Source organism: Eulemur rufifrons, chromosome 14 (assembly GCF_041146395.1).
Source record: "Eulemur rufifrons isolate Redbay chromosome 14, OSU_ERuf_1, whole genome shotgun sequence".
Lineage (NCBI taxonomy): Eukaryota > Metazoa > Chordata > Mammalia > Primates > Lemuridae > Eulemur > Eulemur rufifrons.
The window spans coordinates 35,027,513-35,044,928 of NC_090996.1; the positions used below are offsets into that span (position 1 = coordinate 35,027,513).

General features: G+C 61.0%; 2 protein-coding genes across 8 annotated transcripts; one reads left to right on the forward strand and one right to left on the reverse strand.

Moving 5' to 3' along the window:
- Positions 1 to 1,072: 1,072 nt before the first annotated feature.
- On the reverse strand, positions 1,073 to 10,908 carry E4F1 (E4F transcription factor 1). 7 transcript variants are annotated; one of them, XM_069487051.1, is made up of 14 exons: positions 10,638 to 10,908; positions 8,102 to 8,253; positions 7,006 to 7,111; positions 4,403 to 4,596; positions 4,199 to 4,319; positions 3,938 to 4,090; positions 3,642 to 3,811; positions 3,151 to 3,360; positions 2,781 to 2,889; positions 2,464 to 2,681; positions 2,036 to 2,234; positions 1,861 to 1,951; positions 1,676 to 1,738; positions 1,073 to 1,600 (listed from the first exon to the last, which is right to left on the reverse strand). In XM_069487051.1, the coding sequence occupies exons 1-14, from the start codon at positions 10,801 to 10,803 to the stop codon at positions 1,582 to 1,584; spliced, it is 1,971 nt and encodes a 656-aa protein (XP_069343152.1). In that variant the 5' UTR covers positions 10,804 to 10,908; the 3' UTR covers positions 1,073 to 1,581. The 7 variants fall into 7 exon arrangements, with proteins under 7 accessions (XP_069343152.1, XP_069343149.1, XP_069343154.1 ...); XM_069487048.1 differs by having other exon boundaries at positions 1,809 to 1,951; XM_069487049.1 differs by having other exon boundaries at positions 1,080 to 1,600; positions 1,809 to 1,951; positions 2,781 to 2,886.
- Positions 10,909 to 15,309: 4,401 nt separating this feature from the next.
- Positions 15,310 to 16,514, forward strand: PGP (phosphoglycolate phosphatase). The gene is made up of 2 exons (XM_069486281.1): positions 15,310 to 15,959; positions 16,059 to 16,514. The coding sequence occupies exons 1-2, from the start codon at positions 15,320 to 15,322 to the stop codon at positions 16,382 to 16,384; spliced, it is 966 nt and encodes a 321-aa protein (XP_069342382.1). The 5' UTR covers positions 15,310 to 15,319; the 3' UTR covers positions 16,385 to 16,514.
- Positions 16,515 to 17,416: the final 902 nt, after the last annotated feature.

The window sequence follows — 17,416 nt, forward strand, 5'->3', positions numbered from 1 at the left end:
CCCAGGGGGCGCGCTGGGAGGGACAGATGGCGGCCGGCGTGAGCGTGAACCTAGAGTCAGGCACACGGACCCTTCCTTCCCCCGCCGCCTGCCCAATAGGGCTGGTGGGTATCAAGGCGCATCCTCCTCCCGCCTGCGCTCTCCAGGTCTCCCCAGGGTAGCACGCTGGGCTCTAGTGTTCTGCCACTGCCTGGGGAAACTGAAGCCCCAACAGAGGAATCCCAGTCCCGTCCAGTCCCCAGCCCCCAACCCCCAGCTCAACCCAGCCCCGAGACTCACCGGGGATGAGGAAGTAGCACAGGCTCAGGGGGCCTGGTCCAGTGGGGATCCTCGGTCCAGGCTGGGGGTGCGTCCCGGCGCAGGACCAACTGCCCGGACTTGGTCGGGAAGCAGCTCTGGCGCCAGGGCACGGGTATTTGTGGCCCTGGTCCAGGGAGGGGCTGGCTGCGCTGGGTCCCGCCCCCTCCCTGGAGCTGGATGCTGGGATTCCTGGCTCCCCTTCCCATGGAGACCCCGAAGGCAATGGGCAGGGGATCTGGGCAAGGCCTGGTCCCAGGGCCAGCCCAGAAGCCCCTGCCAGCCCCCCCAGGGGCAGCCTCAGGGCTGACAGAGGATCAGCCAGAAGCCAGGCAGCCAGAATCTGCCTGCTTGAGTGGCATCACCCTAGGGAAACTAAGGCAGGGCACTCAGGAAAGACCAACCTGGGTCCAGCCCAACATCCCTGATGCTCCTACACATCCTCACCTTGGAGTAAAAAGCCAAGGCTGTTCGGCCCATCCCCATGGCAGCCCCAGGGCTGGAGGCTGGGCAGCAGCGCCCTCCACCCACCATCCGACAGGCCTGAGGAAACCGGGGTCATGAGTCCAGCTGGGCGGGGCAGCAGTAGGCTGCCTGTCGACATGCCAGCGACACCCACGCACCACCAAGGCGCCGCCAGGGCTGGCGGGAGCCCCTGGGCGGGGTGGACAGGCACGGGAGTCTAGGGGTGGCCTGGGCAGGCAGGTGCTGCTGCCAGAGGAAGCTGCAAAGGTGGTGGGCAGCCCCGGGCTGTCACTGCCGCAACATCACAAGCTGCAGGTTTTCATGTTTTATTGTAAAGCAACAAAAAACTGTAATTACACTCCCCTTCTCCTCCGCACGTCTGCGTTCTGTGCCATCTTCTCTACCAGGCCAGGTAGGCACAGGCAGGGCACTCAGAGACCTTGGCCCAGCTCCAGCCAGCAGGGACCTGCAGGCCTCCATGCTAGACGACAACGGTCCGCACCTCAAGCTGACCCTCCGGTGAGGCAATGACCAGCTCGCCCGCATGCTCCAGGATCTCAATGTCCTCTGATGACACCATGGTCACTGTGGCCTGTTCAGTGCCATTTGCACCTGCTCGGGCCGTGAGCACAGTGCCCTCGCTGATGGCTGAGGCCAGCGTCATGGCCACCTGCTCCGTCAGGCTCTCAGGGGTGGCGATGGTGATGGTGTCGGCGGCAGCTGCTTCTGGGCCCAGCCCTGCCTCCTGGTCCATGGTGACGTTCTGCACGATGATCTGATGCCCGGCGCTGGCCTGGTGCACGATCTGCTGCACCACCTTCATGATGTGGCTGTCCACCTGCGGGGGCTCACAGCTCAGCCCACGGGGCCGCGAAAGGGAGCCAGGCCACCCCGCCCTCACTCCACCCCTCACCTCTGTCTGGGTGCCCTCGATGATCTCTGTGGCTTCACTGGTCTCAGCATCGTCTGCAGTGGCCTGCGCGGACAGTCAGAAGTCAGCCTTGGCTGCCCCGGGCCCTATCCCAGCCCACCGGCCCTGCACACACCTCAATGATGTACTCCTGGGTGTCAGCCACCATGGACGAGAACTCCACTAACACCGTGTGCGGGTCCTCTGCAAGGACGGTGGTGGCTGCCTCGGGGCTCTCCTCAGACACCAGCAACTCCTCCACCTCCAGCAGGCAGCCCCCTGCCGGTTGGGGGAGCTCAGTCAAGGCTTGGTGAGTCCCGGCCCCTCGCCCCCTCCCGCTGTCTGCCACCTGGTGTCCCGGACCTTTGGTGCGCAGGTGCCGGTTGAGCGTGCCGTGCTCGGCAAAGCCACGGCCGCACTTGTAGCACTTGAAGGGCTTCTCGCCCGTGTGGTGCCGCACGTGCCGCACCAGCGAGCCCTTCTCCCGGAAGCCGCGGCTACAGAACTGGCACACGTGAGGCTTCTCCTCCAGGTGTGTCCGGAAGTGCACCTGTTGGGCATTCTGTAGAGACCCCCTCTCAGTACCAGCCTGGCCTCAGCCACCACAGACTGTGCTCTCCCCACCCACCTCTGGGTTCAAGTGAGGGCCTAAGCCCGAGACTGCGCAGGCTGGGGGTGACAGGGGGCAAGGACAGACAGTGTAGGCAGGGAACAGGGCACACCTGGCCCCAAGGCTGGGGAGCTAGAGGATGGGGGGGTCAGGCACCAGGGTCCTGGGGCCAGAGGCCCACCTTGGTCTTGTAGCGCTTGCCACACTCGGGACAAGGGTAGGGTCGCTCATCTGAGTGGACGCGCCGGTGGCCACGCACGTGGGCGATGGTCTTGTAAAGTTTCCCACAGTCCCCACAGCGGAAGCGGCGCTCGTGCACATGCACCTCCTGGTGCTTCTTGAGCAGGTAGGCCTTGGGGAAAGCCTTGCTACACTGCATGCAGGTGAACGGCCTCGGCCCTGCAGCCACACACTGCATCAGGCCCAGGCCACCACCCTGGACACACACTGCCCACATTCCATCCACTGCCCACAGGCACACACCCTCCTGCCACCCACCTGCATGGCCCCTCTTGTGGGCCTCCAGGGTAGCTGCTGTCGGGAAGGTCTCACTGCACTGAGGGCACGGGTGTGTCCTGGGCACAGCTGAGGGCTCGCTGGCCACCTGCTGGGGGACCACAGGCAGGCCTCCAGCACCCACTGCAGGCTGTGCCCCGGAAGTAACAAGGACATGACCATGGGCCCCACCCTGATAGGCTCCCTCGTGGCCCCAGGGAAGACAGGCAACAAATCAGTGGACAAAGTCACAGCAGAAAGAGACACCACTCTCTGCCACGGAGTGTGAGGAACATGGTGACCAAGCCCTCAGGGTGACCAGGCCTCCAGGGTCTGGCCCCTGCGGGAGCGTGCTGGCCGCGCAGGCACCTACTGTCTCCATCGGCTGCACCTCCAGCAGCGGCAGTTGCGGGGCACCATCTCCCAAGGGCTGGGGACTGGACCCGGCGGGAGGGGCTGTATCCAGGGCACCCTCCTCCCCAGCAACCCGCTCGAGGACGATGCCAGAGTTCTGCATGGCCTGGTGCAGCAGGTTCTCACGGCTGCCCTCGCCGGAACAGGGAAGCTCTTCAGGGACTGGGGGCTGTGGGGCAAGTGGAGGGAGGGAGGCTGGCCGGGAAGCCAGGCACACTGTACCCCACCTCACTCCCCTCCCTCCCCCCTGCGCTGTGCTCTAGTGTGCTGTCTACTGACAAGCTTTCCCTGCCACCACCTCCCACCTCCCCTGCACCCAGACTGGGCGCCAGGAGGCAGCCCAGAGGGCAGGGTAGGGGTTCCTGCTGGAGACACAGCCCAGAACTAAGCCCGGTACTGAGCGGGCAGAGGACAGAGCACCCCTACGGGGGTCCCCTAGTCTGCCCGCACCTCTGGGGCCAGGGCTTTCATGCCCAGCGGCAGCTCCTCCATCTGGACATGGACTTCGTGGATGACGGTGCCCTTGGCATCTGTCACCAGATGAATCACAGGCGAAGTCTCCATAGACTCGCCTGTCACCGATGGTGATGTAACTGTCCCCACAGCAGAGGCTCCAGACCCTTTAAGGCAGAGCCAAGAAAAGTCCTTAAACAGCCTTCACGGACACACACCAGTGGGGTCTGGGCCAGCAGCCCCGACCGGGAACGGCGGCCCTGGCGACCCGGGCCCACCCCGACCCTGCTGACCTGCAGGCATGTCCTCTTGGGCAACAACCACATCCTTGCTCACGCTGAAGCGAATTTTTTCCGTGCATGGGGTAAGAGACTTGAGATGCCGGGTCAGCGCACCCGACTCCCGGAAGCTCTTTCCACATTTGGCGCACTTGTAGGGGCGCTCGTCTGCGGAGAGCACCGAGTCAGCCCCAGGCAGACACCCGGAGCCAGAGCACCCCAGCCAGCCAGCAGGGCGCTGCGTGGCTCTGGCCCTCAGGCCCCAGCCAGGCTCACCCGTGTGCCGCCGGTGGTGCCGGATGAGTGAGCCCTTGGTGCGGAAGGAGGCCCCGCAGAGCTTGCACTCGTGGTCCTTGCGGCTGCTGTGGGTGACCATGTGGGCCTTGAGGATGCTGCCCTGTGGAGGAGGGGCAGCGAGGCTCAGGCACCTCCCTGGGGGCGCAGGCAGGAGGCCTGGCCAGCCCGGCCCCCGCAACTCACCGTCTTGAAGGTCTTGCGGCACAGCATGCACACGTAGCGGCCGTCCTTGTTCACCAGCAGCTTGACCTGGGCCTGCTCGCCCTCCCCAGCAAGCCCCAGCGCCTGCCGGTGGGGGCTGCCTGGGGCCTCCGCCATCTCACTGTCCCCCGGCTCTGCTTCAGCACCCACGATGACCTCTTTGATGTGCCCACCACCTGAGGAGAGGCAGATCAGCCTAAGCTTTGGGACCCACCACAGACTCCGCCATGGGATCCCTGCCCGGGGAGACTGCTGGGGCCGTGGAGCTGTCCAGACCAGCCCCAGCCCCAGGACATGGGCCGTGCTGCTCTGGGAGGCAGCCAGGGAACTGCTCAGCTGCTCCACGGTCAGCCTGAAAGGGCAGGAGACAACCCCACGCCCGACTCCCCTGAAACGTGTCCAGCAGGGAGACCCACCAGGAGCTCAGATGCCCCATCCCCTAAGCCAAGAAGACACACAAGTCCTGGTGACAAGGTGCCTGGTACACAGACAGGGGTCGGGCCAGCCTGGCTCGCTGACATCTGTCCTGCTCCAGTGTAGAGGGAATGTGTCCAGGGGTTACACTGCTAGGCCGCTGGCAGGCCCAGCCAGAGCCCCGTCCCCCCGCAAACTGGACACACTCAGCCTGGGAGAGTGAACGCTCTCCAGACACCTGGGACAGCCTGAGGAGAGGAAGCGGGGCCTTCGCACTTCTCACAGGGTGCTGAGCAAGTCTGACAATGTGCAAAGCTGGGCTGTAAACACACTTCATCTTTTCTGCCCATAAAAATGACAAGTGGGAAACAGCTGTGAAACCACTTCTTAGACACCGTCTGGGTCGGCTTGGCGTCTTGTTTTGACAAGCCATTCTCTTGAAACAGAGTGAAAGCACCGTGACTCAGAAAGAATTAAGGGCTTCTCTTGCCCGTGCCTTGGCTGACGTGCTCGATGTCCCAGAAACGATCTTCCAAAAGGACAGAGACCTCTGGCCATCAAGGACGCGAGGAGGATGCGGCTGCCCCGGATGCAGAGAGGAGACACGATTTGTCTCCAAGGGAGAGGCAAGAGGGCCGGGGGTCGGGGTACGTCCCGCTCTGGCCCTGCCCTGGGCCACTGGCAGCTGGTCTCCACACAAGGCCAGCAGGAGTCCTGGCCAGCCCTTGGCCCTGGCCCCCTGAGCCCAAGCACTGGCCAAGGGGCACACTTAGGGCACCCAGGTGCCTGCCAAAGGAAAATCCCAAGGGTGCAAGAGGGGCAGGGGTGAGCAGTGCCTGGAAGAACTGCCATGCCGAGCCAAGACTTGGAACTGCTAGAGGTCGGGGTGGGAGGAAGGGGCCCAGAGCAGCTGCCAGAGCCCAGGGAATGTAGGCTCCCAAATGATGCCACCCCAGAAACCAAACGCCCCGCCAGGGCTGGAGCACACCTCACCTCCCACATGCACGTCCCTATCCCTCCTGTCCTAACCAAGATGAGTGTCCTTGTCCTAAGAATGCCAGGGGAAAAGCAGCACAGCGACCAAGGCTGGTGTTCCTGCTGCCTCCCAGAGAGCAGCCCGTGCCCAGCCTCCCTTCCCAGCCCGAGGCTAGCCTCCGCCACAGCTCCTCCAGCCTCTTCCTGCCACAGCCGCTCCCCAGGGCTTCCCAAGGCCAAGTTCGACCTGTTGCCCAGACCTGCTTCCTGTCCAGCTGCCCACTCACCCGCCTCAGCCCCTGCCCAGCAGGCAGCCTCAGCAACAGCCATGCCCTTCCCAACTTCCCACATCAGACCCAACCCAGCTTCCGTCCCCGGCACGTGCACACCCAGCCTCTCATCCCCACCCATGGGACAGCCCCTGGCTCCCATCTGCCCAGGCCCTCGGCTGCCCTTTGAATGTACCCCCTGCATGCTCATCTGTCCCCGATTAAGGAGACCTTGACCCAATCCAGACCTCACAACACCCCCTCTCCCCTGCACATCAGTGAGGCACTTTAACTTAAAACACAGCCATCAAAGAGGCTTGGCTTGTATGCTCATAAAAGCCGTGTGAAAATCAGGGCAGCAACCACCACCCCCGCACCAGAGTAAGGAGGTTCTGGGGAGGTGCAGGCCAAGGTCAGGCAGTGAGTCACCGCCCTGCACGAGCAGCAGGTGCTACCTGGTCTGCCCACACCCACCCGCCAGAGCCACTGCTAGGGCAGGTGGGCCATCCTAGAGTGTCCCCGGTGGGTGCTTCCTGGAGGCAGGAAGGGAAGATTCTGGGAGGTCCAGGGCAGGGACAGCTTGGGCAAACACGCAGGAGAGAGCAACCAGCTCATGATTAAGCACAAATCCAAGATTCCCGATGCCAGGGTGTGCCCCAGAGCTGCCCAGACCACCGTGGACACACTGAGGAAGGCCCTGGTTCCCCGTTCCTGGCAAGGCCTCGTGCCCAGTGCTCCCTCCTGCAGGCCATGCCCTGGGGAAGGCTCACGAGAGCCCTTAGCCCCCTCCTGGCCAGGCCTTGCTTTTGGTAGAGAGGAGGGTACAGGCAGCAGAGGGCCCCCATTCCCTGGCCCTGACCACAGCTGGCAATCAAGTCACCGATGCATGGACAGCTGACTCACCAACCGTGGCCATGCCTGGCTTACCAACGAGGTCCGGTGCGTGGCCAATGTCCGTTGCCAGAGAGGCCGCCTCCACCACGATGTGGGCCACGGTAATGGGCTCCTCTGGGCCAGCTGCGGCCGGCACCACCTACCAAGGGGAGCAGGGGACAGAGGGGACTTGTCTGTAGGTCCAGAGTTCCTAGAGAAGCGGCCTGGGCTCCCTCGGCATGGAGCTGTGGAGGAAAGGGCCCAGGGCACACAGAACTGGGCGGGGCTCTCTGCCCCCAGAGGACCACCGCTTGGAGCCGGACTCCCAGCCTGGCCCCTCCTACCCAGGGCAGGGGTCAACCCCATCACCCCAATGTCTCTGGCCACCAGGGGCTGACCCGGAACTCTGAACATCTGCGGGCAGTGACCAACAACCCTGGAATGGAGCCGGGCTGGTTTGTGGGAATGAAGGTGAAGCAGGCAACCCACCAGCCCCGGCCAAGGGGTCCCAGGCCCCTTGGGCCTTCCTGAGAAAGAGGGCCCCTCTAGGAGGGGCAAGTACAGGGTCAGAGTGAGATGACCTGGGTTCCAATGTCATCTGGGCCACTCCTTGCTGGTAGCCTAAGACCACTGACTTCTCTCTGAGCCTCTTCTCCTATTCTCTACAATAAGGATGACAAGAGCTCCCACCCTGCAGGGTGCTGCGGAATTTATAAGACTGTGTACAGCCCCAAGCACGTCAACAAGGTTGGCCATTTCTATCACAAGGTGGTGGGACCCACAGGGTCGTGCTTTGTTTGTGGGATCCCCAGGAACTATGTGCCAAAAATACAAAAGCCACCATGATACCCCCAAGAGAGACCGTCACACTCCAAGAAAGAAGGGACACCAATCCCCTAATTGTACAGGCTTCAGCGAGAGGCTGCTGAGAAGGCTGGGCCACCCCAGGATACTCCAGAGCAACATCCGGCTCCTAGGGACACAGCCCAGACCTTCCGTCACCTACAGCCAGATGCCTGCCCTCTGCCCGCCCACGGATCCCCAGGAACCAGCTGCACAGGTCTGTCCTGGCACACTGCCTCCTCCTCCTCCTGTCAGGTGAGCCCAGGGAGGGGCTTGTGCATGTGGCGGCAGGGGGGTGGGGGCTCACCTCCTGGCCCAGCAGTGCGGTGGTGGCAGGGGTGGCAGGCAGGGCCTCCGGAGGGGCCCGCTGGCAGGCCTTCTGAATCTTGTGCTGAACGAAGTCTTCCAAAGCAGTGAACTCTGCCTGGCAGCGGCCACATCTGTGCACATCGTCCTCATCTGCAATGAGCCTGCTGTCAGCGGGGCCCGGCTTCCCCTCCGGCCTCAGACCAAACTCACCCAAGTCTGGCATCAGAACCAGAGTTCCTTCCCCAGCCCTCCCAGAGGATAACACACGTGGTGGCCCAGGACTAGGGAACCCCAGGGTGCAGCCCCCATCCTCTGGAGTTCTGCAGGAGCAAGGCCCACCCAGGGAGCGCAGAGCTCCCACACGCTGAGCTGCCAGGATCCGCTGTCAGGCCCAAACCCTCCGTTTTAACAGTGAGGGAGAGAGGACCCGGAGAGGGGCTGAGGGGCAGAGGGATTCCCCAAGCAGGTTTGGGGACAGTGGAGGACTAGGATTTAAGACTGTTGGGGTGTGGATGTGCCCTTGGGCACCTCAGTGACCTCTCTAGGTCCATTTCAGCATTTGCAAAATGGGCTGACCCAGTGAGTGTAGAGGGTACAGTGGGGGCTCGGAGGCTGATGCCCACAGCAGGACCCTGAGCTGTGACCATGCTTCTCACTGATTTGGGGCTTCAGTGGTTCCCCAATGGGCAGACATAGACGCCAATGGTAGAGCTTTCCAGGGGGGTTCCATGCCCCAGGACCACTGCACCTGAGCCCCTCATCATCACCATGCTGGCTCCACGTCCTGCAGAACAGACTTCATGCTGAGTCCCTACTGTGGGCCAAGCACCTCACTGGGGACATCACCAAATCCTGCCAGCACCCTAGGGAAATGGAGATGACTATTCCCATCCTAGAAAAATGATTTGAGGTTCAAGGTCACCCAACTGCTGAGTGCTGGAGCCAGAACCTGAACCTGAGGGTCTACTCCAGACGCCCTGCTGTTTGCACCAAGGGGTGGGGAGCTGTCCCTTCTGCTTCCACAAAAGTCTGCCAATTCCCACCACCTCACATTCAGTCCCACGTCAAGGTCAAACCCAAGCCTGGTGCAGGGAAGCCTAGTCAATTTTTTTTGAAGTAATGAGCAAATAAAAAGCCAAACCACAGCTCTGACTTGCCCACAGAAGGCCACCTGACAGAGGGCGCTCCCCTCCCAATGGCTCACAGTCACAAACCAAGCACTGAGGTGCCCAACACCCTCTGAACCTTCCCGCCCCGCTTGCCAAATCTGACTTGGCACCAGGGTATTGCCATCAAAGGAGCCCCTACCCCATTAGAAGATACACCCAGCCCATTTCACTGAAAACAAGGGTATGGGCAAGCCCAGCAACCTCCAGAGGGACCCCTCTCCATGTTGGCCCTGCCCCCCTCCAAGCTGGAATAGGAAGGGACAAGAAAAAATGCACAGACTATGAATCCTGTGAGCACAAAGACAAGACCACCCTAACTCCAGTACCACTAGCCAACCCCTCCCTTCATGTCTGACCCCTTCTACAGCCTCATTGGACAAGCTCAGAGGGTAGAGACCCAAGCTATGTCTCCAAAAGCTATCAGTGCCCCCAAGAATGAGTCCTTAATGTGTGCCCGACACCGTTCTCGGGGTTTTACACGCACACCCTATTTTAATTCTCACCATCCTCCTACGAGATACAGAGCCCAGACAGCAGAGGGGCTGAGCTAAGGAGCTTCACAGTCCTGGGATCCAATCCAGTCCTTGCTACTTACTAGCTGGGTGACTCGGTCACGTTCACATCTCTGAACCTCAATTTTCCTCATCCCCCCAAAGGGGAATAATGACAATAATAGCATCCACCTCTCAGGATTGGTTTGAGAATGAAAAACGCTGATGCAGAGTAAGTGCTGGGTATATTATGGGCTGCAGCAGCCACCTCATTTTGTAAGGGGAAATGGAGGCTCAGAGAGGTGTAGTCACCCTCCCAGGATCAAAGAGCTAGAAAGTGGCAGGTCTGGGACGGAGCCCACAGGCTGGCTGCAATGGCACCAGCTCTCTTCCACTGGGCTCTGCTGCCTCCCCACGGACAGACCCGAGCCCCGCCTTCCTGGAGCCTCCAGCCCCACCCGGGCCAGGGCCCTAGCGGCCGGTCAGATGCAGTAGAAGGGGGCCCGGAGGAGGGAAGGGCCCTGCACGGCACAGGAGGCAGAGGCGGGCCGGGCCGAGGGCCTGAAGGGGCAGGTCTGGCGGTGGTGGCGTCTGCGAAGGCCTACACGGAGAGCCCGGAGGCTTGGGCACCTGTGAGTACCGGTGAACACGCACCCGGGCGCACGCGGGGGATGGGCGCCCCGCAGGCGAGGCTGTGAGGGTCAGAGAAAACCTGGGGGGCTCGTGGCGGACTGTGCAGTGCCCCGTGCGGTCCGCGCGGAATATGGGTCCGGGAGGGTCTGTCGCGCTCGAAGCTGGGGCCATTGAGGCCTCCGCCAGCCCAGGCTGAACCGCCCCCACCCCGGCCGCACCCGGCCCGGTCTGGCCCCGTTACCTTCCTCGCTGAAGGGCGCTGGGAAGCCGAGGAAGCCGCCGGGGGCCAAGGCCGCCGCCGCCGCCGCTCCCGCCGCGACCTCACCCTCGCCCGTTCCCCGCCCGGCTTCGGCCCGGGCTTCTGCCGTATGAGCGGCCGTCACCCGCACTGCCATCGCGCCCTCCATGTCGCAACGCGCCGCAGGAAGATGGCGGATTTACGACCGTGTCGTCATAACAACGGGCCGCGCCGAGGCCGAAGCTAGGGAACGACGGGAGGAGGGCGGGGCGGGGCGGGGCCAGAGTGGAGTTGACAGACAGGCGGAGAGGCGGGGCCTGGGGAGGGGTGTGGCCTGGGACCCTCACAGAGAGCGGGGCAGGGGAGGGGCGTAGTTACGGCGGAGCCGATCGCGGGGCGGGGCGGGCGCGGCTCCCGGGCCCCGGAGCCAGAGCAGGTGCGGCCGCACCGGGAGCGGGCGGGGCGGGAGGTCGCCCCAAGGAGTCGGGGTACGGCCCCAGCGATGCGGTGCCCGCTGCTCCCCTCACCCCCTCTCCAGATGGTTACCGGGTCTCGGGAGAACCCGAGCCGCTCATGGGCGGCTTTGCGAAGCCTTTTACTCTCTTATGTATTTTTAAAACTGTGGTAAATACACATAAAATTTACCATTAGTGACGTTACCGTTAGTGGCGTCCACAGTGTCGTGCAACCACCACCTCTGTGTAGTTCCAGAGTGTTTTCATCATCCCAAAATGAAACCTGTCCTTGTTAAGCAGTCGTTTCCCATTCTCCCCCTGCTCCCGCCCCCCCACTCGCGACCACCAATCCGTCCGTATGAATTTACATATTGCGAACGTGTCGCATAAATGGAATTATTGACATTTTGTGTCTGGTTTCTCTCACTCAGCATAATGTTTTCGAGGTTCATCCATACAGTATGTGTCAGTACTTTGCTTGACTTCAGTATTATTATAACTGAATAATATTCCATTGTATGGATAAACCACATTTTATTTATTCATTCATCACATTTGAGTCGTTTCCAACCTTTCTAGCCATTGTGAATGGTGCTGCTGTGAACATTCATGTGCAAGTTCCATTTCTTTTCTATAAGGTAATATTTAATTAGCTGTTTGAAACTAAGTGCTTCACAGGGTGGCTCATTTAAGATGGTCATCCACATTTTGAAGATAAAAAAGCTGAGGCCCAGACTGATAGCACGCTTCCCAGAGGCAAGACTGGCACACAGGTCTGTCCAGAGCTGTGGGCTGGGAACCCACATGGCTTGCCCTCCCTCCTCACTTATTCTCTGTGGGCCGGCCAGATGCTGGGTGCCAGGGACTCGGGGCCATCAGACCCACTCCCCTCCGGCAAGGCCAGTCTCCAGGGAAGATGGAGCACAGACACAAGGAGGGCCCAGAAGAGAAGCATGCCCCTCAGCAGCGAGTGGGAAGAGCACCTGGACAGAGGTGGCCTCCATGCTGGAGCTGCCCAGCTGGGAAACGGGACCTCTGCCTTGGCAGGAGCTGGGATGTGCGAGAACAGGTAGAGCCATGGGCAGCAGGCCGGGGTCACAATGGGGCTGCTCTCTGCAGGCAGGTTCCGAGCCACTGCAGGGGATTAAGCAGAGGGAAAGACGGTTGGTGTTTCAGGGGGATCCCTCCGACTGCTGAGCAGAAAAAAGACCGTGGGGCCCCAGCAGAGGCAGGAGAGGGGCTCAGGAAGCCACTGGATCCAGGGTGGATGGTCTCTGAGAGGGGCAAGCAGGAGGAAGAGCAGGTTGGGCTCGGAGCACAGGGATCTGGGGGGCTCCCAGTGGGAGGGGGACCGGAGACAGCTGGGTGAGGTGAAGCCAGCAAGGAGGTGAGCCCAGAGGCCAGGTCACTGCCCTTGAGCCTGTGCTGGAGGGTAAGAGTAGCCGGCATCTAGAGGAATAGAGGGTGCTACGGATGTTCCTCCCCTCCAAAACTCCCAAGGAAACCGAATCCCCAGTGTAACGGTATTAAGAGGTGGACCCTTTAAGAGGTGATTGGGTCATGAAGGCTCTACCCTCATGAATGGATCAATCCATTAATGGGTGAAGGGTTATCACAGGAATGGGTCAGTTATCTTCACAGTGGGTCTCTTATGAAGGCCAGGTTGCCCCTATCCCATGCCCATGGGATGCCCTGCGTGCCTGGGGACTCTGCAGAGTCCTCACCAGCAAGAGTGTGGCCTCCCCAGATGCAGCCCCTCTACCTTGGACTTCCCAGCCTGCAGAACTGTAAGAAATAAATTTCTTGTTTTTTAGAAATTACCTAGTCTCACGTATTCGACGACAAGGGGGGGGGTGTTGGGGGGGGGGGGGGAAGGATTCGAAGGCAGAGGATGACCTGGGTGTGGATGGACATGAGGAGAGGCTGGCCCAGGGTGGACCTGCAGGATAGAGGGTCAGGGCCGGGCCAGGGCTTCTGTTTGATTACTCTCCGGGGGTCAGAAAAGGGCATCCTGCCAGGTGAGTTCTGGGCCCTGCCTTGGACAGGGCAGTGGAAGGCAGAGTGGCCAGGAGCAGGCAGCAGGACTGGAGTCTCCCTTCCCCCAAATGGCCCTCTCTCCTACCCTGCCCTCAGCCTGGGCTCTAGCTGAACCGTGTGTTGACTTTCTGTGGCCATACCTAGACAGCAACTCTAAAACCCTTTACAATATCTGCTCAATCTCCATTGGTTGGATGTACTTTGTTTAGCCAATCCATGTGGAATATTTAGGCTGCATCCATTTTTTTTTACCACTTGAGTCCTTTTTCAATGACCCTCTTTTTCACTTAGCTCATTAGAACATCTGTGTAAACACGGATTAAATGGCTACTTGTATTTTCTAATACAATGTAAATCCATGCAACACTATTAAGATAAATACTATCTGTCCTTGTACCACTTAAAACCATCCCCCGTTCCACAGATGGTACGAGCTCCTCACTTGGGGAGATACTAGTGCCATCCAGTCACAAGTGTATGCGTGCCTCCTGTGTGTCAGGATCACATCGTGGCAGGTTCCTCTCCCATCCAGATGAAGGGCCACCTCATCCTGTTCCCACCCATGGTCAGACCTCTCCTATAAAGGGCACTGTCCCTTCCAGCCTCCTCCATGACCTTGTCAACAATCATCCTCTCTCTTACTCCTGGCCATCCCACCTCTCCCACTATGCCAGCTCAGGCCCTACCACCTACCGACATGCAGCACACTCAGAGGATGTAAAACCAACCAGATGCAGCAGAGCTTGGCTTCGGGGTTGACAGAGTTTAATCCCAACTCAGCATTGTCCAGTTGGTGACTCTCTGTGGCTCAGTTTCCTCATCTATAAATGGGGATACTAATAATCCCTGCCTCTCAGCGCCATCCTGCGGTTCTGACACGCTAACGCAGGTGAGCAGTGCTTGCTGTCCGGATGCTTCCTGAGTACCCAGTAAACCAAGGCAATCGGACAAGTATTGCAGGAGCTGAGTCACCGCCGGACCTCATCAGGGTTTCCTACTCTGGTCGTTGTATCTAATCAACTGGATGGTAAACGCAGGGTTTGTGATTCTTGTCAAATCCAGTTCTTCCCAAGGCCAGCCCGACCACCAAAACCAAGCAGGAAGACTCTTCTCCTGGGCAGTGGGTGCTCCAGGGAGTAACACTTTGTAGGCCCTGCCCTTGTAGGCTGTGGTCCCTGTCCTCCAGGGGTTCCCAGGCCAGCAGAGACCAAAAGAAATGAGAGAACTTTCTGAGGTGTTGAAAATATATCTTGATCCGGGTTATGTTTACGCAGGGCTATACATATCCACATGTAAAAACTCCATCCGGCTCCACACTTAAGACTTACGCCCTTCACTGTGTGTTATACCTCAATAAAAGTTAATACCTAATAATTGACGATGACTCCAGGGACCAGTTGAGTGCTACATGATAGGCAGTGTCCTTTTAGACCCTAATGCCACTGCCCAGTAATTATCGGCCCACGTGACAGCGAGAGCCTTATTGCAAGGGGCTGAGGGCGAGACTGCGCGGCCCGCTGCGGAGGGCGGCCTTGGCTGGCTCCAGAACTGGAGGGCAAACCGCCCCGCGCCGACGTCGGGCCGCGTCCGTGCCCAGGACGCAGACATCGGCCCGGGCGCGGTCCAGCCGAGGTGCAGACGTGACTCCGACCCCCGCGGCCCCGCTGCCCCGCGGCCCCTCCCGCGCTCCTGCGGAGAACCCCGCCCGCGAGAGGAGTCAGCCAATGAGCAGCCGGCCCGGCCCGGGGTCACTTAATCAAGGGCCTCCGTCACCTAAGCTGACCACTCGCCTCCAATGGGCGCGCTGCCCTGCCGCCTCCGAGAGGCCGCGACCTTACGTCCCGCACCGGCTCTCCAGCACCCTGCAGCGTTTCCGCAGTGGGCGCTCCACTCCGAATGCCGGTTGGCGCCCCACCAACCAATGGCCGGCGCACCCCGAGCCCGGCAGCCAATGGCCGCCCGCCTCCCCGCCCCGGGCCGCGACGGTTGGCGCTGAGTTCCAGCGGCCCGCAGGAAGCGGGGGCGGATTGGCGCAGGCAGCGGCCAATGGGAGACGCGCGCGAGGCGCGGGGCCAATGAGTGCGCCGGAGGCGGGGCGGGCGCCGCGGCGGGCGGCTGTGAGGAGCGGCCGGTGGCGGCTGCGGCGGCGGCCGGTGGCGGCGGCGGGCGGCGGGCGGCGGGCGGCTGGCGGCCATGGCAGAGGCGGAGGCCGGCGGCGACGACGCCCGCTGCGTGCGGCTGAGCGCCGAGCGGGCCCAGGCGCTGCTGGCCGACGTGGACACGCTGCTGTTCGACTGCGACGGCGTGCTGTGGCGCGGCGAGACGGCCGTGCCCGGCGCGCCCGAAGTCCTGAGGGCGCTGCGGGCCCGCGGCAAGCGCCTCGGCTTCATCACCAACAACAGCAGCAAGACCCGCGAGGCCTACGCCGAGAAGCTGCGGCGCCTGGGCTTCGGCGGCCCGGCGGGGCCCGGCGCCGGCCTCGAGGTCTTCGGCACGGCCTACTGCACGGCGCTCTACCTGCGCCAGCGCCTGGCCGGCGCACCGGCGCCCAAGGCCTACGTGCTGGGCAGCCCGGCCCTGGCCGCGGAGCTGGAGGCCGTGGGCGTCGCCAGCGTGGGCGTGGGGCCTGAGCCGCTGCAAGGCGACGGTCCGGGCGACTGGCTGCACGCGCCGCTCGAGCCGGACGTGCGCGCGGTGGTGGTGGGCTTTGACCCGCACTTCAGCTACATGAAGCTCACGAAGGCGCTGCGCTACCTGCAGCAGCCCGGCTGCCTGCTCGTGGGCACCAACATGGACAACCGGCTCCCGCTTGAGAATGGCCGCTTCATCGCGGGTCCGTGCGCCCTGGGGGCGGGCGGCTGGGGGCTACACGGCGGGCCCCCTCCCCCCTCTGACGCCGGGCGCTCTCTCCCCCTCCCTCTCTGCCCCGCAGGTACCGGCTGTCTGGTCCGAGCCGTGGAGATGGCGGCCCAGCGCCAGGCGGATATCATAGGGAAGCCCAGCCGCTTCATCTTCGACTGCGTGTCCCAGGAGTACGGGATCAACCCGGAGCGAACCGTCATGGTGGGAGACCGCCTGGACACAGACATCCTCTTGGGTGTCACCTGTGGCCTGAAGACCATCCTGACCCTCACTGGAGTGTCCACTCTAGGGGATGTGAAGAGTAATCAGGAAAGTGACTGCATGTCTAAGAAGAAAATGATCCCTGACTTCTATGTTGAGAGCATAGCCGACCTTTTGCCCGCCCTTCAAGGTTAAAGATTCAGTGTCTTTAATCTCCAGAATAAAAAAAAAATTGAAAATCAGTTACCCAAATTTATAGGTGGGGCTTGAGCGTCTGCTCAGCTAGGTGGCTTCACAGAGTGTAATTGGAGTTAAGCAAAGGGATTGGTTTTAACCTTGTAAGTAAACGTTTTGGGGGCGATTTTGTTTACAGATGCTTGTATTTTAAGATGCACTTTTAAGCTTGGAGGGCATTGAGGGGGAGGGTTCTGGGCCTTGGGTGTCATAGGCAAGGGCAGCCTCAGTATCTGCCTAGGAGTTAGGTCACCTGGGGGCCTGCTAACAGGGCTGAGGCGAGTCTAGAATGGTTTGTTGTTTATTTTGCTGGAAAATTCACTCAGGGATCAACTGCCTTGAAGGGCAGAGAGGAGAGGCTGATTATTGTGACTGTTGTCAGAAGCTTGCAGAGACGGAACCAAGGCCCCATCAGTGTGACCGTCCAGTAGCAGAGCCTTCTGCATCCCCACCCCTCACTGCAGGGTGGGAATGGAGGAGGGGGCTGCTCCCAGGTGGTGTCTTCCTGCCCTTGCGGTGTGGGCTTCAGGGTGCTGCACTCTCGACCCTTCCCCTCCCCTACTTTGAAAACCGCTCTGATGTCACACTTGAGTGTCTGTTCCGTTTTAGATACCCAGGGCTGCTGCTGCTCATGCACAGTTGCCCAGTTCTGTAAACTCAGCCAGCTAAACTCAGCGCTCTCAAGTTTAAACCCAGGTGACTTGGACTGAGTGTGGTGTTGGCTAAGTGGCCAAGAGGGCATGGATGCCTTCACTGAACTCTGGGCTGCTGTGCAGGGAGCTCCAAGCAGTGTTGGTACCAAAAATTGCTTTTTTAACTTTTGAACAACTTTGTCAAGTGGTGGAATTGAATTTTAAGTGTGTTGATTAATAGCTGTGCTCTGTCTCATAGGGAAAATCCCACTGAAGAAGCCTCCGTGGCCTGCAGCCAGCAGCAGGGCTAAAAGCACTTGTTGGCCAAGGAATGCCTGTTGCCCAGGGCTCTGGGTGGGGG